The following is a 21,316-nucleotide window of genomic DNA, read 5'->3' on the forward strand; positions in this document are numbered from 1 at the left end:
CTCTTTATAGAGATATATATATATATATGTATATATCCATATATGTTATTAACAGCTCTGAATGCTTTTGTATTCATTAGAGGCTTGTCTAGGCTCTCAAATTAAGGAAACTTAATTCAATATGGATAAGAATTGTAAGTGAAGTATATTCTTTAGATGTCCTTCCAGGTTTCTTCTGAATTTGGTTCTGTTTTTGCGTGACTGGAGGGGGAATGCAGGTGGATTCTGTTCCTCAGAATAAAACTTTCATTAGTTAAATACAACTCCAGAAAGGAAGAAAATGAAAGAGAAGTTATAATGATCTTTGTATATGCTTTTTTAAAATGTAACTTAACTTGGTACAAATTAAATTTGCTTTATCACTAACTAGTGAATAAAGCAGATTACTGTCCCTCATCTTTCAGGCGTATTTCACACCTGGGATAAGGTCATGTAAATAAGGGGGTGGAATCAGCCACTTTGATAAAATTGAAATAAGAAAGGCAAGAGGGAGGGGAAGTCAGCACAGCTAATACTGCCATATCTTTCAGACCCCTAGATTTATTTTCCTTCTACAGATCACTGTTTTTCTCTGAGCTGCTTGTTCTGTTGTGGGTAGGGAGTGAGTTAGAGACCTTCTAAAACTTTGAAGGCATTCAGTTGGTGCCTGTTGCATACCTTTTGAGTGGGAGAAAATCTATACTGTTTTGTAAGTCTCCCTGAAAACTCCCACTACTTTACCTTCAGCAGCTTTGTGTTTGATTTTTAGATAGATTGTTCTGAGGGAAACCAAACAAAGTCATCTTGACTTTGAGATGTGTGGGTTTCAGATTGAGGTTGTTGGCAGCAGTGAATTGTAACAGTCAAAGTGAGATTATAAAAAACAAAGTTCCATTTTATGAAGTTGTTTGAAGAGCCCACCTATCCATTCACAGTTTAGGTTCCTAAGTGGCCCTTACAAAAAGGGCATTTAAACTCTTGCTTTAGTGTTTAAGCTTAGAGCCCTGTTTCTCACCCTACCCCGTTTTCTTTTTTTTCTTTTACTCTTGATTATTGTTGAAATGTTCCTGGTGGTCAGGGGAGCTTCCTGAGGACTGGATGAGGACCGGTGTCACTCCTGTCTTGAAGTAGGGCAAGACTGAGACTGCAGAACTAAAGGAGGGTCCTTCATGCCTCAGTCCTGGGGCAAGTGATGAAGAAAATACTCTGGAAGCCAAAATACTAAGGTCAGGAACATGGCTGAGTAGTTGACATTGATCTGTAAAGAAGTGGTGCCTGACTAGCCTGATAGCCTTTTGAACAAGATGAGTACTTTGGAAGATAAGGGCACAGCAATGAATGTTGTTTATGGCCTCAGCAAGACTGTCTGAACAGGCACCCATAACATTCTCACCGACCAGCTGATAAGATAAGGCAGAAATGCTGGACCCCAAGGGTTGCGATCAGCAGAATGAATTCTAGTGACTGGCCTGAGGGCCTGTCACTCATGGTGTACTCTAGGGGTTGATACTGATTGAGCCAGTATTGTTCAACATATTCATTAATAACTTAGATGGTGAAACACCGTGTTCTGCAGACGATGCAAAACTAGGAGTGATTGATGGATCAAATGGTCTGTGCTGCCATTCAGGGAACCTCAGTAGGCTGGAGAAATGAGTCAGAAGGAATCTAATGAAGTTCCACGAAGAGAAGTGCAAAAGTCACGGGAGGAATAACCCCATTAATCAGCAGACACTGGGGGTAACAGACTGAAAAGCAGCTTTGCAGAAAACAAGCTGGCTGTCATGGTATTGAACATGTGAGAGGTTGAGTCTGCAACATGCCCTCGCCATGCACAAACGAAGCAGCATCCTGGGCTGTTGGAGGCAGTGCATTGCCATTAGGTTAAGGGTGTTCCTTTCCCTCTGCTCAGCTCAGGCAAGATCTTAAGGTCCTTTCCAACCCGAACTATTCTATGATTCTATACCTAGACTGTTGGGTCCAGCTCCTCAGAACAAGAAAGACATGGGCAGACTGGGGATAATCTAGAAACAGACTAGGCAGATGATGAAGGAATTGAGGTATCTATCATAACAAGGAGAAGACAAGAGAGCTGGGATTGTTTAGCCTAGAGAGAAGAGAAAACATGGGGGGAGTGCTGTCAATGGGCATAAATACCTAACTGGGAGGGTGTGATGAAAGGTCTGTTTTGTTTAGCCAGACTCTTCTCATTGGTGCCTCCTGGCAGGACAGAAGCTTATATGAAGTCATTGGTTCTTTTATCCTAAAGAATCTGCTTACAGTTTCGATTTATTGACAGAACATCTCTTCAAATTAAACTTTTAGTTAAGCTTTTTCTCCCTTTTTGTAAGCTATTGTTTCATTTGAAGGCATTGCTAGAAGCTGATTTCCAACAGCCATCTCCATGCCACAAAAAGCAGAATGTAACTTCTGAGTAGGTTATTGTGTAAGTTCTCTTTATTACTGTGACAAACACCTTCCTTATTCTCTTTGTATGTGTGTGTTTGGTTTTTTTGTTTGGTTGTTTTTCTGGGGGTGCGTGTTATTTTTTGTTGGTGTGGGGGTGGTTTTGGTTTTGTTTCTAACCATAGGATGATTTGTCAGAAACCAAAACTAGATTTATCTTGTGACTGAACTAATCCTGGTTTCCTGCTGTTCTAAAGTAGGCTCTTGGCAAGGAAGAGCTTTGTCATAAAGCAAATGCAGCTGCATCTTTTTCTTGTGAAGAGGGAAGGTGAAGAGGATGTAGTAGAACCTTAAGGCAGTAGTGGCACATTGACTAAAAATGCCTCTTCTCCACAGCTCTAATGATCCTGCTCCTTCATAAAGCATCTTGAGCAGTGAAAACTTCCTTGAATTCTTGGGCTACACAGGCAGTTAACCAAAATGTTTCAGGGCTGTTCTTATGGCCTGAGGCCAACGGGCTTGGCAGTTGTCCATACCACTAAGTGCTTTTGCTCCTTATAGAGTAGCTACAATCCAGTTTGCATATTTAATGTAGTTTGACCTGTGCTGACTCATGAACCAGTGTCTGGTTGGTCTGGGCTAAAACCAAGCGATGCAAGAGGTGTGTAGCTGTTCCACAGTTGATGCTAGGGAGTGAATGTTGTATCATCTGCTTTATCACTGTTCTGAGGAGTATAAAATGTATCACCATTGCCATTCTGTGATCTGGTGATGATACTGGGAGCTATTTGACTAATGTCTGTGTACGTATCCATGCATATAAGCATTATACTCTGTTGCTTTGTCACTGCATGAGTAGCAGTTTAAAATCAGTAACACTGAGCTTTATTTTCCTTACTGAAGTTCTTGATGGAAGATTTCAGTTTTGTTAAAACAAAGTAGATTCCTGCTCCTGGACCTGCTTAACTTTAAGAGTAAATCCTGAATTCTTTGAATTAAGATTCTGTTAATCAAAATCAGAGTGTTCTGAAAGGTTTTGATAGCTTTGTATGTAAATTTGTTCAGTGTTTTTCTGTTTTGTTTAGCTATTATGGGTAGCAGCATTAATTATTGACTTGCAAGTGGTAGATAAGTATTTGATTGCTTAGAAATCAAAAGTCGGGTTGTCTTGGAGAACATTTGAATGTTTAGTCACATTCAGTAGCTTTGTGGAAGCTCTTAAATTTACTTAACTCGTCTGTGGAAGCTGTCTCAGTTCTCCTGAATTTCTCACTCTAGGTATAAAGTTTGAGCATTTACAGTCAAAAGATATATTGCAGCTTTATGCTCTGTCTTGCATTTTGGTACTATTTTGACAGTCTTTGTCATAGGCTACTTTTGTATATATTTTTCCCTTAAGTAGGGCAAAATGAGACAATTACTATAGTGACCTGTTCATGTGGCAAGTGGTCCAGTGTTGAAATAAGCTTTCCATCCTGGAGATGTATTTTAGCTTATGAACCCAATATAAATGCTATCTCTTCTTTTTTCTTTCCTCATTTGGTAGTGGATACTCTGTTTTCAAGAAAACTAAATGGAAAATACAGACTTGAACGCCTAGTTCCAACTGCAGTCTATCAACATATGAAGATGCACAAACGAATTTTAGGACACTTATCTTCTGTATACTGTGTAACTTTTGATCGGACTGGCAGGCGAATATTTACCGTAAGTACAAAATCTTTACTTCTGCAGATTATTTTTTTTAAGTACAGATAGCATAACCTGATTGTTTCCAAAACTTACATATATTGATACTGTGTATCAAGAGCAGATGTATGTTTTACTACTATTGCTGTCATATATGCTTTTTAATAACCATGCTGGTTTGCATGTTAAAAGTTTTGTCACACGTGTCTTAAGGCTAGATGATTTCTGACTGAACTACACAGATCAGCAAACTCATTTTTTCCAGTAGAAAGGAATTATGCTGTGTAGATTCTTTTCTTCAGACTTGTTTTCTGTAGCAAAAACACAAGCAAAAGGATGGACCACCACTGCAGAATTTCATTAGTAAGTTAGGAAGGACAGCCAATATGTAATTAAAGATTGTTTTGACTTTTTCCTGTAACTTTTGATATATTTAAAAGCATGAATGTTAAGTTTAACAGTCTGGTCGTGCACTTAGATTTGATACAGCGTGTTGAAGGAAACTAGAAAGCTGAAAATTCACGTGGTGTGTTCTGACAAATGTTGGTTCGTAAGGAATTGTCTCAATGAGATCCCAGGAACTTTTTTTTTTTTTTCTTTTGTACCAGTGTCTTAATAGTTTTAACTATTTGCTTTTTGTTGTTGTTAAAAAAAGATAAATATTGGAAGGATGTCTAAAATCAGTACTGAAATTGTGAAATTACAAGTTTCCTAAGGAATGGGAATTATAAAAACAGATATGTGTCAGTGTAATTTGGATTTCTTGGCAAGCATTTAATTTAATAGAACCAAGATCTCATGCACACACACTTCGTGCCAGTCTGGGATACTTTGGCTGCATTTATTACCTTTCCACAAACACTGGATGTAATAGATACCTTTGTGCATCCAGGAGTTTGACTCTGTCCTTTCTGACCTCATGGCAGGTAACACCAGCAATGCAGGTGGAAGTATAGTTCAGTTCTGCTTTATGTACTGCACTCTTAACCTCTCAAATTCTTTCAAGGCAGTCGTTAATATAATTGGCCCTTTTGCCCACACGCATTTTGCTTTGTTTCATGGAAGGATGTGTGGTTGCAGAAACGGGACACTTGCAGTGTTTTGAACAGATCTGTTTGTTCGCTTTTTACTTCAGGCATCGCAGAGACTTGTTTCATATTTCTTCAGCTTTCATTGCTAAGCTCAACAGTCATAGGCATTAAATTCTTATGTCCTGTAGTTTGTGTGGTTAAGCTATCAGGAAAAGGGCTCTGTGTAGCTTTATATGTGACAAGGCAGAGTGGATTAGAGATTTTGTGTGTGTAAGTTGGCAGTGCTTACCCTGTTCACCTTTAACCTAAGGAGCACAAACAGAATTTTTTATTTAAGTGCGTAAAACTCCTTGTTAAGGTCTTCAGTTCTTCATTTTTCTAGAACTTACCTAAAATCTTTCTTCTTCCAGAGTTGTACTATACTTCCTCTGGTGTGCATCTGCAGTGATCATTCCTTGTCGCACATTCCCTTGTTTTCTGCGGTCTTATTTAAAAGTGATTAAGAAGAGAGAATGCTCTTGACTGTGAGAACAATTTGTTTCCAAACGAAAAGTAGAGGAACCTGAAATAAAATGGGGGAAGCAGTATTGCTTCTGCTGTAATCCCATAGCTTTGCTGTCAGTCCTTTGCTGACAGATATGCTGGTGTCCTGGTATGGTTGCTTGAAAAAAGTCCCAGTTTAGATCATGATTACTTAAATTTAGTGCTTAAATAAAGTGTCCATAGAAATCAGCGGTGGCTGGTGAATATTCATTTTGGAGAGCCTCAGAACTTCTTACATTTGCATTCTGAGATAGATCCAGGGTTTTTTGTGTAGATGTTTAAGGGGTTGTTGGCAAATGGAAAACCAATGGGTTGGATTACATTTTCGAGTAAAACCCAAGTTGCTGTAGCTGGCGTGATGTAGTCAGTGGATAAACAGTCATGAACTGTCTTCTTGTAATTGCATCTGTGTAATGAAATGGTGCCAGTTCTTTTCAATCTAGACCACTACAGTTACTAAAGTCTCTAGTGCAATAAGGAGAAATAGGAATTTATAATAAGAAGTACGCCAAACTTCATTCCAGACACGTCTATTGCCGGCATGTAGATTTGCGTGCATCAACAGGGAATCATTCTTACTCTGCTTTTTTACTCTAAACCCCCAGCATTCAGTGTGACATGAGCTAGAGGAGAGGTTGGTTTAGATTTATAATTGGTTCTAGAAGATGCATCAGAACTGTTTCCTTTTCCTCCTGGCCTCTGAGGATTGAAAGTCTCTAAATTCAAGTTCTTTTTATGTTCTGCTTCAAATTAAAAGGAAAATGAAGTGATCTCAGCATGCTTTTGAGTCATACTCTTCTGGGAGATGTTATGTTTGCTAAGAAGATGATGCTCTTAGTTTGCCTAAAGGCAATGAAAACAGGACATTATGCAGTTCTAGCTAGTAGGTCTGTATTGGATTTTTATGTCAGGCAGAGAAGGTAAAGGTACCAGGGTAGCATGAGAAGTTGCTATAAGCCTCTTCTGTATCTGATGGAGCCAATGCCAGCTGGTTCCAGGACTGACCTGCTGGTGGTAGTCAAGGCTGAGCCCAGCAGTGATGGCTGTAGTGCCTCTGGGGTAACATTGAGTAAAGGGGATGGCAAACCTGGTCAACAGCAGTTGGAAGAGAGGAATGAGAGTATGTAAGCGAATCAACTCTGCAAACCCCAAAGTCAGTGCAGAAGGGAAGAGGTGCTGCAGGCACCAGAGCAGAGATTCCCCTGCAGACCATGGTGAGGCAGGCTGTCCCCTGCAGCCTGTGGAGGTTCATGGTGAAGCAGGTATCCACCTGCAGCCCATGGAGGACCCCACACCAGGCAGGGAGATGCCCAAAGGAAGCTGTGACCCTGTGGGAAGCCCACACACTGGAGCAAACTACAGGCAGGACCTGTGTCAGTGTGGAGAGAGGAGCCCACGCTGGAGCAGGTTTGCTGGCAGGACTGTGATCCCATGGAGGACCCGTGCTGGATCAGTTAGTGAAGAACTGCAGTCTGTGGGAAGCACTCTCATTGGAGAAGTTTGTGGAGGACTGTCTCCAATTGGGGGGACCCCCACGCTGTTCTTCCTCCTGAGAAGGAAGGAGTAGCAGAGACAACATGTGGTAAACTGACCACAGCCCCAGTTCCCCATGCCCCTGTGCTGCTTGGGGGGAAGGTAGAGAAAATCAAGAGTAAAGTCAAGCCCTGGAAGAAGGGAAGGTTTGTGGGAGAAGTGTTCTTATGATTGGGTGCTTACCTTGACCCATGAGCCTTTTGTTACATTTTCTCTCCCCTGTCCAGGTGAGGAGGGGGATGATAGAGCAGCTTTGATGAGCGCTTGGTGTCCAACCAGGGTCAGCCCACCACAAACTCATGCAATGATTGTTTCTGTTTGTATTCTTGTATGGTTGTCACAAGATATTTCTCAAGATGAACCTTTTACACATTGGTTTTTCAATTTTTTTTCTTTTTCTTTTTTCTTTTGGTTTTTTGAATGTACAAAAATATTCTTAATACACAAACTATGGTAATTTAGGTTTTTTTTAAATTAACTATAATTAAGGCAGCTTTACTTGCAAAGACCCAGCTAAAAGACCTATCAGCCATCAGTGAAGAAAACCTAATTATTTGTGAGACTTTGTATTCTGCCTGTCTTGAAAAGCATGACTTGCAGAACCCACACAGGGTAATGGAAACAAGCATTGTTTTCTCTGGTTCCTGAGCTACTTAACTTTCTGGCTGCAAAGAAAGATGGCTATCTCCATTTTCCCTACCTTTATCTTCTTGTCTCCTCTGAGGTTACTCTTTCTAAGGAATAATAAACAGCATTGTGTAATAGCCTGTGTAAGATTTCTAACCCAAGATTAATTTGGATGTTTCTTGGCAGTTTCATTTCAGCCCACAAGTGTGTGTAGTAGCAGGAAAGTGAACCAGTTTTGCTCCATACCTTAGCAATGCTGTCATTAGTTCTCTTGGTGCTGAACTTGTTCTAGGATTCACTTTTGACAAATGCTTTTTAATAGGCACATAATTCATAGCAGTTGCAGATATAACCTTGGAAACCTGAGCTGTGGTGTAAGCCAGTGCCTTTGCTAGTAGAGCTGCAGCAGTATTTTAAGAGTTGTGAATTGTCCAATTCAGATAGAGTTCAAATAAATTTATGGGATTATAATAGTGTTATCTTGTCAAGATGCTACAGAATTTACAGTTTTATTTGAAGTCATGATGTTTTTTCTTCTTCCCTTTTTTTCTGTTTTTTCTTGTTAAGACTTGCTAACAATCATTTTATTTTCCTCTGCAGTGGAGACGTACACACATTCCTCTATAGCTATACTATAGTCAGCTGGTAGGGAGCAGGCCCCTTTTATGCTGATGTTCTTTCTTTGGTTTGCTGTTATTAAATAGACCTCTGAGGATCCTCCAGGTGACGTTGTGTCGCAGAACTAGCCTTTCTTTTCTTGCTGACCCTTTTACATATTTAAGTTGTCTATGTGCAGGTTGCTGCCCATCAGTTATGCTCTGCAGGCAGCATTTTAGGGCTCTCATAATGCAGGGTTTTGATTATTGGTTGACTTCTTCTCTCTCTTTTTTTTTTTTTTTTCCTGTGCTTTGAACAATCTGTTCATCTGGTAAAATGTCTGCAGGCTGTAATCTTACTGTAAAGGCAGCAGCTTATTCATAATATTGATCTGTACAACGTGAGAGTTGCAGAAGCGTGTTTGATGTAATATGTATGGTTCTGTCGATGGAGTATTTTTTTTTAATTAATTTGTGCAGCCCCAAGAAAAACAGGACCAGTGGTTTGAGGTTTCTGGACTATGATGCAATTAATGTTAATGGCTTGGTTCTGTTCTCATGCATGTACTGCTTTGAGAAAGAGAGAAATCCACATGTGAATTATTTTCACCTTCTATAGTGTTTTGGAAGCTTGGAATTCTGCATTCCCTTCTGCTTTCAGGTCTCTCTTCTGAGCAGTGAAGCTGTTGCTTGTCAGCATCAGTTTCACACATTGTCTTGGGTTCAGCAGTAGCAGTCATTTTTCTCCTTCTTAGTAGCTGGTGCAGTGCTGTGTTTTTGACTTTTCAGCCTGGGAACAACGCTGATAACACTGATGTTTTTAGTTGTTGCTAAGTCATGTTTACTCTGACCAAGGACTTTGTGAGTCTCGTGCTCTGCCAGGGAGGGGAGGCTGTGAGGAAGCAGAGACAGGACACCTGACCCAAACTAGCCAAAGAGGTATTCCATACCACAGCACGTCATGCCCAGGATGTAGAACTGGGGGCAGTTACCCGGAAGTTCTAGATCACTGCTCGGTCGGGCTGGGCATCAGTGGTAAGCAGTTGTATTCTCTTCCCTTGTTATTTCTCTTATCATTATTATTATTGGTGGCAGCAGTAGTGATTTGTGTTATACCTGAGTTACTGGACTGTTCTTATCTCAACCCGTGGGAGTTACATTCTTTCGATTCTCCTCCCCATCCCTCTGGGAGCAGGGGTGGGGGGGTGAGACAGGGACTGCGTGGCTGGGCTTAAACCAGGACACACATACACATGTGCACGCACACTGCTGTTGCCTTCTCCGCTTCTTGGGGTGGTTTGATGGTGGCTGCACTTTTGAGAAGAATACACAAGCTTTTTCATGCTGTTAAGTCTAACATGATAACAGTAGAACAGAATGAGCTGATACTATTATTCAGATAATCATGAAGAGTTTCAAACTTTCTTGAAGCTTTAGATGCAGAAATGCAAATTGGAATCTAGAACACAGGAAGAGTTGCAGAAACTTTGCGAATAGCATGGGTAAAAAATCCAAATCTGACTGCTTTATAGAGTGCTCTTATGTTTGTTTTTAAGGAAGCAAAGGAATTAAAACTGAATCTGCTTAGAGCTTTACAAACTGAGTTTAGAGATAAATGGCCCCCTTTTTCTTCTAAACTGCTTATAAAGCTCTAAACAGCAAGTTTGCTAGTTCTGTTGTAAACCTGTGTTAACTTGTTCATTGGAATTGATTTGGAAGTGTGCATTGTTGAGCTTGTTTACCAAACTTTTTCCTTCCTTTTTCCTTCTCATTAGCTTCTTAGCAACTTACAAGTGAATAAATCAAGCTATAAGTGAAATTAGCCTGTGTATATATGGTTGTCAAAAACATTCTGTGACTGAGCTTATCAGTTATGTTTGGTTTTGGGGTTTTTTTTTAAGCAAAGAACATTGTGTGTCTCTTTCAAGGTATTCTATAGAAGTGAGATTAACAACTATGTTTAAATGCAGTTCAACAACTGTCAATTCAAAATGTCCTTGAATCTTCCTTTTTTTCTTGTAGAAGTTCTGTATAGGTGAGCATCTTTTTGGGAGGTCCTAAGTTCTACCTGTTAAGACCTATTTCTGAAGGGAAGTAGCAATAAAAGTAGAATAAGGTGGGCAGTAGGTTCATTTATTGAATCTTAGTTCAGTGGGTCTGAATCAAAACAAAGTCAATGATCTAGAAGGAAATGGTTATTTCAAGGGCTTGTTTAAGATTTTGGGAGAGAAAGAGAACAAGCTAGAGTACTGAGCACTTGGTTTTCATACTCGTGCAGTCTGATGTGGTGGGGCAAAGAGCAAAGACTGCAAGCACGTGGTATGGTTTGCGAGGATACAGTTTGAAGAAGTTCTGATATCTCAGAAGGACTTCTGAGGTTCACACCAAGTAATTGGATTAATATATACTTAGGTTGCTGAGTTGTGATTAAAATGACTACCAGAGTCCTAGCTTAGATGAAATTAAGGAAAAACACAGAATTTGTATTTTACTTCCTTCTAGACTGCTCTGATCCATTTATTTATTTATTTATTAATGATAATGCCTAAGGATAATAGAAAAATTGAAGATTAATGATCAGAAAACTGTTGTGGCTCTGTCCAAAATGGTGCTTGTTAAGTAGGGTGCTCTAGCATGCTTGAGGTTTAGAACTTTTAGTGTAGAACAAAGGGGTTGACTGGTTATTGGGCAGTTTTGCCTATGGTTTATTTATTTTCTTTTTCCTTGAATCGTATAACTGCATTAACAGAGATGGTCCAGGAGAGCTGAGGGAACTGGCCAGTGACACTGTGAGGCCATTCTTGATTGTCGTTGAAAGGCCATGGTGGTAACAGGTTTGTGAGGAATGGAAGAGAGCAACTGTCACTCTTGCCTTCAGGAAGGGCAAGAAGGTTATTCCAGGAAACTATAAATCCTTCATGTCAATCACCTAAGAAGCTGATGGAGCAAATCCTCCTGAAAGTCATTACCAAACAAAACAAGAAGGTGATCTGCCTGGATCTATGAAGAGGAAATTATTCCTGTCCAACTTGATAGCCTTACACAATTAAATGACTTAAGTTGGATGAGGGATAGTAGTGGATGTCTGTTTTTTCCTGACTCTAGCAAAGCTGTCAGCGCTGTCTCCCATAGCATCCTTATGGACAAACTGATGAAGTACAGGCTAGGGGAGTACAGTGAGATTGAAAATAGCCTGAACTGCCAGGTTTGAAGGGTTGTGATTAGCAGTATAAAGTGCAGCTGGAGGCCAGTCACTAGGGGTGTACCACAGAGTTTGGTACTGTGGCCAGTATGTTTTAACATGTTCTTTAAGGACCTGGGTGATGGGACGGAGGGTACCCTCAGTAAGTGTGCAGAAGGTAACAGAGCAGAAATGGTTGATACATCATCCTGTGTTGACCTGCTTTGGCTGACCATACTTGAGCAGGGGGTTGAGCTAGATGATCTCCAGAGGTCCCTTTCCACCTCAGTGGTTCTGTCTGTCCATTGCTGTTCAAATCTGCAGTCTGGTTATTTTCCCTGGGCTGGCACTGCAGCAGTCTAGCAGTTAAATAAGGCAAATGTTTACCACAATTTCAGTGTGGAAGTTTTATGCATAAGTAGAAATAGTGTAGGCTATACCTTTAAACTACCTTGATTTCGCATGTCTGGAGCCCCTGTGCAAGATACTCTGTGGGATTAAAATGTCACCAATGCTCCATAGTAGCCTTTTTGCTGATGCTAAAGACCTGCAGAGAAGTAACCTGTATTTATGATCTGTAGAAAAATGTGTGCTCTTGATGTACCTAAATACAATCAGCTTGCTTTCAACTATTTCACAAACTGGGGCTATAGCTGTGTCTCCTTGTGTTGAGAAATGTGAGTCTTGTCTGAATTGGTATAAATAAGGAAGAGAGAAACTGCTGTGGATAATTGCCTGTGAGCCAGAAGCGACTTCTTGTTCACTGAACAAAATGTAAGCCTGAGGAAGTTGCCTGGCTTGCAGGGTGTTACTACAAATGAGAATTGAGTATATAATTGTTAAGTAACTGCATGTATGCCATTCTTCTCCCAAATAGTAGTTTTGAATCTGAACAAAGGAGTAAAATTTAGCTGCCTTTTCAGATAGAGAACTGACTTTTTTAAAATATAGTAATAATATAAAGAAACAAGGGGAAATAAATTGTTTATTCATCAGCATTAATGTAAACAGTCTAGTCAGCATTTGTTTAGAAAAGGGAAGAAAAAGCTTTCTAAATCCTTTTCTGCATTCCAGTAGCTTCAGGATGTACCTGGGTTCCTTCCTGAAAGCATTGCCTTGGAGTGTTTGCCTCTACTCCACATGTAGTAGCTGTGTTGGTGAGAGCCTGCCAAGCTGGGTATTGGTGTTCTGGGATTGGGCTGCCCAGAACAGTAGCTAAATTGGGCTGTGGCAGTGTGGAATTTCCGTAGCTGCATGAATGTAGTCTTAAGAGTGTACTACATAAGGAAAACGCCTATAATTTACCTGTTTGTAAGAGCTGTAATGTTGAAAATAGCCTCTAAATATGAGACTTTTGATTGTTAGATGCTTGCATTCACTGAATGCTTGCCAGTCTTCTGCAAATGTGGCTGTTGTACTTTGGATGCCTTTTTTTATAAAAGGTGGATGATAGTATTGCCTTGCCTTCTGACGTCTGTAAAGAATAAATCCTGGAGGATTTCTGCATGCAGATAAAAGAGGAAAACCCAGGTGAAATACTATGATGGTGTCACATTGTAACTTGCTGTGGCACACGTCTGTGTCCAGTAGCAGATCAGTGGTCCGCATGTTAAAACCCAACTCCTGGCTTTGTATTGCTTCTGAACCTAAGCAAATGAGTGAAATGTTTACAGCAATTCTCCTGTCAGTGTCTCTTTGCAGTGTTCAAATGCCATTGTGTTGAGTGAGCTGCAAAAACACTTTCAGATGCAATAAAAAATGAAAGGGTGAGTTCTGAAATTCTTGTTAGGGCAGTGACTTTGTTGTATGCAGGCAAGCAGATGTTACAAAGATGTGGGAAGATCAGCAGTATAGGAGTTAAGTATGAATAGGTGGTGAAGCCTCTAAAGTTTGTTGACAAAAAGTGGCCATTTTGATGTTCATTAATGTGAATGACAACACAGATTTATGGTACCTCAGTAATAATGGCATAGCTGTTAAAACAGGCTCTTTACCTCACTGTTACTTGGTAAGCATTCTACTAATGCTGGTAGGGCATGAAGATCAAGCTTGGAAGATAAGGTATGTAAGTGGGTATAATGCTAACAGGCAAACACTGCACCAATTCGTAATTCATTTTCACATTTAATGTAAATTTTCATTTCAGTGTATTGCAACAGCTTCTTCAATTTGGGGTGGAGTTTTGCAAAAAGTGTCTTGCTGAAGAGCATAAATCCATCTTGCTGCAGGATTTATGATCTGTATTATAAATGCTTTATGCTTTGTGTATACTATTGAAAATTAATGTAATCTCATGTTGTGTTTTGAATGCAGTGTGGAAAACTGTTGAAAGCTGGGGGGGAATGTTTATGTATGTCACTATTTCTGTTTTTCAGTTAATTGTGATAGTTAACTGTAACATCAAAATCACTAATGGTATGGTTGACATGATTTCTGCCTTACTTCCAGGGATCAGATGATTGCCTTGTAAAAATCTGGGCAACAGATGATGGAAGATTGTTGGCTACCCTAAGAGGGCATGCAGCTGAAATATCTGATATGGCAGTGAACTATGAAAACACCATGATAGCTGCTGGAAGCTGTGATAAAATGATCAGAGTTTGGTGCCTTCGAACTTGTGCACCCTTAGCAGTTCTGCAGGGCCACAGTGCATCTATAACATCATTGCAGGTAGGTTTTTGCTGTGCAAATTCACCTGAACAAGAAAATGAATCCTTTGACTGAAAAAGGAACCACCCAAGAATGTTCTTTGTAATAAAAATGCATGCCTGGCAACAAAGCCGTGAAGTGAGAAGGAATTTTCATGGTACACATTGTGAAATAACATGTGTCTATTGTCAAAATGCCTGACCCTTGAAAAATGCCAAGCATAATTCTTGTTCAAAAAAAGTTGAATGGCGCATGTGGGCAGTTCTGTTTTGAAGTATAGTTCCTTTGTAGGCTGTGATTCATAGTGCAGGTACATTGAGGAAGAACTGCAGTCACTGCTGAATACTTTGATTTGTTTCTGTTTAGAGTTTCGTGCTGTTGTGCAACATGGGTTGTGGGGAGGGAGAATCCAGAGTGCTTTGGCAAGTAACCCAGAAGGGTTATTCTGAAGGAAGAGAGTAGCTCCAAGCAGCATCGTGTTATTTTGGTGTTCGTTATGATTTGCTTTCCCTAAGTACAGTTTTGTGTCAGAAGTCAATGACTTGAGGAACTCTTAGAACATCTGGAACAGATTAACAGGAGACCTTTTCTTTTATTTCTCCCGCCAGTTCTCTCCACTGTGCAGTGGCTCAAAGCGATACCTATCTTCAACTGGGGCAGATGGAACAATATGCTTCTGGCTGTGGGATGCTGGCACCCTTAAAATAAAGTTAGTTGCCATTTTATATGTTGCTGTTTCTTTTTTCTTTTTTTGTAATTAAGAGTAATGTACAAATGTTTGAGATAAAAAATTGGCTAAACCAAAGCTTGTCACTGGCTGGTTCACTGTATGATATAGCTATTGCTTGCTTGTCTTTTAAGGACTAAGTTGATAATATAACATTTTGTGGAGTGAAGCATGTAGCTTTTTTTTACTCTTGCTGTATCTCTGTCACTTTTGTAAAAAAGTCTAATGAGGTATTGTGGGTTTTTTTGTGATGTCAAAGTTGGCACTTTTTGGTTCTGTTCTGACCTCAAGCCCAAATGAAATGAAAATTATGTTGATGAAATGATTGCAGTTTAGACTTGAAAATCCAGGGGTTTTAGGAGACTGTAATGGCTTAGTAGGATGGGGTATTTTTGATGTTTGTTCTTTCCTTATCTGTATTACCTTTTCTTAGTTGCTCCTTATAGTAGCATGGCAGGAGGCAGAATTCTTGGGCAGCTGTGTTTTGGTGGCTGAAGTTGAGCCTGAAGTTTCTGCTTTCAATGTATAAGACATTTTTAATGTTGTCAGGACCCTCAAATAGAGACAGTTTTTTAAAATTAACTTGTTAATTGGCTTTCAAATGCTTTTTGCTCCTTTTCCTTTATCACAAAACACCTGTAGCTTAAAATTGGAAATAGTTGTTTTAGTAATCATTAGTGATTTAGCTTTGGGGATGGGATATGTTCTTATGGATGTATTCTCCTGGCAGGTAGGTTCCATTTTCTTGTAGTTTTGATAATTGCTGTTAGAATTACTCTCCTGAACTGCATCAGGTTTATGTAGAGCTTGTACGTGTGTTTGCCCAGGTACTTCTCTAGTTGTCTGGCCCTGAACTATTTTGACATTCTCTGAGCATCTTGGCTCTCTTGATACTGCAGATGAAGCTGCTTCTCAGGCTGTTAATCCTCTGTTGACTGGTGCATGCTGTAATCAAATTAAGACTCTTTCTTACTGAGAGGAGGAGATGGCTTACATGCTTATTTTTAATGTGTGAAGGACAGGAGTTGCCACCACATTATTTTTCTTAATGTCTCTTAAGTCTGAGCTCTTGTTGACAAGATGAAATCTTAATCTGTCTGATTTGTAAACCTTTGAGCCCACGTTTCTCTCACTTTCTTTCTTTTTTTCTCCTTTTCCTAAGTAAAGTTTGAGTCTATAGAATTGAATTTTGAAACAAATGCTGTCACTGGAGAATAGCAGAATCCATGAGAGTTAAGTGGGTTATAGTATATGAGCTGGAAGGTGAATGTTTAGAAATCACGAATGTCTGGATGAATCATGGGGTCGCATGGGGTTTATCTTGAGGTAAAAATTACGGAGTGAGAAAGCTGACGTCAGTTATGGTAGGGGATTCTCAACTCATTCCTTTCCATGGTGATATGGAGAATAAAATGAATAAAAATTTACAGTCAGATGTACTCAGAAAATATTAAAGGAATAAAGGATTTTTGAGTAATGCTTTCACTTCTGAGTAGTCACGGCAGATGTGATCAGGCAGTGGCATAGAGATTAGTTCAGCTGTCTCGTGCAACTGAAAGAAGGAAGGAAGTGCAGTTCAGCAAGAAAGTGGTCTGGAAAACCAAGTCATGGCAGTGATTAACCACAGAATGCAGATAAAGTTTTGAGACTGGAGTTTGTGTCATCCGTACCTTCTGTTCTGGAAATATTTTATACGTTGCGTTTGAGAAGACAGAGGAACCCTTTAAGCTCTATTTCTTCAGTGTGGAAAAAAGATGAATGTATGAAGATGAGACATGAACAGTCATGGGTGTCTTGAGGAAGGCATATAATGAGTAACTGCTTTTTGGCCCTTACTGTACTACAGGATATCAAGTGAGGGTAGCCAGTTCCAAATTGTAAGGAGATGGTTCTTTACAAACACACAGTTATGAAACTCCTTGTCACAGAGTATTAAGCATTATAAGAAGGTTTAAAAGGCATCACTCTTACACTTTCAATTTTGGCTACTTTGGAGGCAGGATACTGGTCTTGCATCTTTGTTTGGACTTGGTAAAGCTATTTAGTATTTGAAGTAATTGACACTTTTTGTTCCAACATAAGACTAAAAGAATCTATGATTATATGATTAAGACTTGATAAAAATATGGTAAAGTCTAAATAAGAAACAAATATGTCTTCTCGCACTGGAAAAAACTCTATGTCACATACAATATCAAAATAGTTGGACACACAGTAAAGTCTTGATGTAGCTCTTCCTGAATTGAACAGTATACTGGTTCAGGGGAATTTGTTAGTTACGGGAAGTTTCACTTACAGCTTTACTTACAGCTGAACTATAAACTTTTCTAGCTGTGGTTGTCATGCTTATTCCAGTAAACCAAAATAAGTGATACCTGGAAACTAAGATTCCAGTGTAATTTTCCACAAGTAGGCTGCAGTGGATGGTCAGTGTCATAACAGTCTTCAGTGAAGTGATTGCACTTCCTTACACCTTTAGATTTGGATCTGCTTCCAGAACCGCAGCAACATGCAATCCATTCAGTAATGGGGTAAAACGAGTGCTAGCAATATAAGAGTATCAAGAAAAATAGACATTCCAGTTATTTTTTCAAAAGGCCCTTTGTGAGGTAATTTTTTTAAAAAACATGACGTGTAGGCTATCTGGAGGAGAGAATAACTGGTGGGGTGGGAAGTTTGTCCTTCCTTTTATATCTGTACAGTAAAAAAACCAAACTTGTTTCTGTTAAGTATCTCTAAAACAGAAGAAAGCTGGCAGAGAAAATAAGATCTCTTCCAACAGTTATTCAGGCTCTGAGCCTGCAGCCATGTCTCATGGTTGCAGTACCACTTCCACCCCAAGAAGCTTAGGAAATGGGAGCTTTCAAGCAAGACCAAAAGATCTGAGTCGTACAGGTGAAGAAGGGTGCTATCACATGCCTAAGTCGGAATTTGATTTCATGTTCCTCCTGAGCGTCACTGCAGCCTGTTCATCAAGAATACAATTGTTATCAGTGATGAAAGTGTTACTCAATCATCCAATACTTTAAATGGGGACTGGTGGGGAAGTCTTGAAGTTTCATCTGCTTAAAAGAAAAAAAAAATATGTATATACCTATACTCCACCCCCTGCTTTTTATACTCAGTACTACTTGAATCATCTGGCAGTAAGTTAAGATTATGAGCTGTTGTGCAGCCTCATGATGATCATGTGGTTGATTGTAGTTTCAAGATGATTGGCAGTGCCAGCAGTACTTTGCTGAACTTTTTCCATGAAATATGGGAGAGGCAACGTTTGCATACGCTACTGTCTTCTGAGTGCTCTTGAATTAAAAATAACCACTTTTGTTCTTAACTACGCTGAAAACTGTTTCAATGGAAACCAGCTTGATGGTTAAGTCTACTGGATCAACTCCCTATCTTTAAATGAAAATTGGACTTAGTCCCTCCTTCTGAAGGGACTCTTTCCCTGTCAGCTTCGTCAGGAGATGAGGAAATGTGAAATTTTTGTTCTTTATTCTCCACTTAACAAGATCAAAATATGATGGAGCAATTATTTATCTCAACAGATCATGAAAAACTGGAAAACTCACTACCGTGAAAACTGTAGTATTTGCCATGAAAATGGACTTAGACATCTTTCAAGTCTCCTAGTGTCTAGTGCCATATCCCAGTTCTGCCAGTTCTGTTTTCTGTTTGGTTTTATTTTAGTTGGTTGTTTTGTTGTTTTTTTTTAATCTCTGCACATGTTTATTTTGCTTCATTCTTAGATCTCAAAAATCCTTGTATTCATCTTTGCCAGCAGCTCTGCTGCAGTATTAATAGTATCTTCGAAATTAGGGATTGTTGGTTTCCCAATGTTGGTTTCCCAATTTTATGATAATGTCATTAATTGAGGCATGTTCCGTATCTAGGTCACACGTATGGCCCAAACAGGAGATGCTTGGTGACAGAGCTGTTCTGTTAAATTACAAAAGGACACATTACAGTAGATTTGGTGCTGTAGGATGAATCACAGCCATTGGCATGGCTAACCACAGAATTCTCTTGTTGTTCAAAGGAGAAGGATCAGCCTTGTTTTGTGACTAGTGTGGATGCATGTTCTTCAGTGCTATAGACCTTCCTGTATGCTCTTCTTTCAGTGAAGAGATTTCTGACCAGGCAGTTACCATGTATGCATAAAAGCAGTAACATTCCAGCTAGACTCTGGTTTCCATATAGAGGAATGGTAAGGTTGGTTGTTACTGCAGTTAAGGAAGTCAAGGAATGTGGTCCAAACAAGATGGGAAAACAATTAAAAATTTGGGCAACCAGGATTTTTCCTGTATTTAGTCTCCTGTTGTTATTCTGGATGGTGATAGCAACCACAAGAGTTGGATTCTGTGTCAGTTGACAGTAAGGAGAAAAAAGAAAGTCAGCCTTAGGTCATCAGAAAACAAAGAATAATCTGCCTTAAGTTTAAGGGAGAATTATTACAACTGATCAGTGCATCAAAGTTAAATTAATTGCATTGCAAAATATTTGCAGATGTGTCTTCTCTGAGAAAGATGGTGAGTTTTCTTGTTACTCTTCTGCCACCTGTTTGGATCACATTTCCATTATTAGTCTATTACTGGCAGACCACAGGATCAAGGCAGTGGAACAGTCTCAGAAATTTGGGTAGAGGAACTTACCGTACTGTTTTTTTTCCATCCATAATTTTAAAAAGATGAAAAAAAAGAATAGGAAAAACATGTGCTGATGATTTTGATATTCCTGTTTTGGACAAGACGTTGATTTCTTAGTTGCCATCAGTGTGATGTTATACTTCCCATCTGCCTTTCTTAATCAGAAGGCATTTGATGTTAAAGGGGCTTGTCGTACATCGGAATTCCAATATGTTGAACCTTGGTTGTTAGCTTGTGAGCAAAGACTTCTTTTGGAGAGGTTATATCACACAGGTGTTTCCTGGGAAGTCTTGCTTGGGCCACTACATGTCCAGGTTGAGGTTCGTCTGTAGAGCTGAATTAGGTAACCATTCCTAATTTTGAGGCACTTAATGGCTGAGAGTGTCCCTTAGTTGAGGCCTATAGACCAAATGGCTTCTTTGCTGCTCTAAGTGCAGGTTACTTTTTGACTGCAGCCTCTCTCATTTCTGCATTTGTGTTGAACTTTCCCTCTTCAAGAGGAAAATGTCTGACCAGGGCTTTTCTGGACCTATCAAATGTTTGTGAAGGTATCTTAGTGCCTTCTAGCCACTTAATAATTGCATTGAGAATGTTTTAAAGCAAGACAATTAGCTTGGTTTCTGTATGTTGCAAAAAATCATGCTTTTATCCCCTTATCTTGCTTCCCAAAAATACTGATTGCCTGTCTTACGTTGCAAAGACCACAGTCTGCTCTATCATAAAAGAATGACACAATCTTTTGTTTCCTAATGCCTACAGTAGCACACATTAGGGAGACATAGGTTGGAGAATTTAACTCGGTTATTCAGACTAGAACGTAAGTGCATACTTGCTCTATTTTACAGCTGTCCTAACTCCAAAGGCAGAGTTCACAAACCACAGTGGAAGAAAACAGCAGCCTATTTATCTATTTGCACTTGCTCCAAATTAAGTAAGCTGCATATTGAATCGTCTGATAGTTCTTCTTATGTTAGTATCTCAGTTAAGAAGGGTTTCAACTGCTGTAGAAAAGATTTTTGTCTTGTTTGGTATATCTTGTTTTGAAGTTTCCTTGTCATAAGTCTGCAGGGAATTAACTTAAAACTCCTGGAGGAGAGTTCACAGAAAACAGCCTATACTGAATGGACAGTTTGGAGAAAGATTTTTTTTTTTTTTTTTTTTAATTATTTTTTTTTTTAACTGATGTTGATGGTGTTTATTACTTTGTTTTATACATAGGCACCACTGAAGTTTAATGCTTACTGCTTTCTTTGAGATAGCAATAGATGATTAGTGGAGAAAGGTCTCTTACGCATCTGCCTTCAGCTGAAATAAATTATATAGACCATTTTGCTTTTAAATGATAAAATTTTGGATAAGTTATGAATATGCATTCTTTTATGTTGAAACAGATCTTTAGTGATGACAGTTGTGGGTGTAATGCTGCTGTTCTCTAGTAAGTTTGTTCTTTGAGTGAAGATTGCAGATGGTATACTATGCAAGACCACCTACTGTTCTGAGGTTGCTGCAGTGCATGAGCAGAATTGAAGTAATGATTAAAGAGCCAGATCTGATTTGTTTTGGTTTTATACACTCTTAAAGTGCTAAATCTATTGAAGCTTTAGTTCTGCTTGCACATCAGGTTCTGAAATGTCTAAGAGAAAACACAGGCCATAAAGTAAAAATCATTACAAACTTCTAGCCATTGTCCTGGCATTCTTTGGGCACTG

At 39.3% G+C, this 21,316-nt stretch overlaps 1 protein-coding gene across 5 annotated transcripts in view; it reads left to right on the forward strand.

The window, feature by feature from the left end:
- PHIP (PHIP subunit of CUL4-Ring ligase complex) overlaps positions 1-21,316 on the forward strand; it is a 110,082-nt gene that overhangs the window by 15,241 nt on the left and 73,525 nt on the right. For all 5 annotated transcript variants that reach the window (XM_080615136.1, XM_080615137.1, XM_080615138.1 and 2 more), the window contains exons 7-9: positions 3,932-4,092; positions 14,034-14,255; positions 14,843-14,943. In XM_080615136.1, the coding sequence (XP_080471262.1) occupies positions 3,932-4,092; positions 14,034-14,255; positions 14,843-14,943 (484 nt within the window). The remainder of the gene's footprint in view (positions 1-3,931; positions 4,093-14,033; positions 14,256-14,842; positions 14,944-21,316) is intronic.

The sequence above is a fragment of the Psittacula echo genome, assembly GCF_963264785.1.
Source record: "Psittacula echo genome assembly, chromosome: 4".
Lineage (NCBI taxonomy): Eukaryota > Metazoa > Chordata > Aves > Psittaciformes > Psittacidae > Psittacula > Psittacula echo.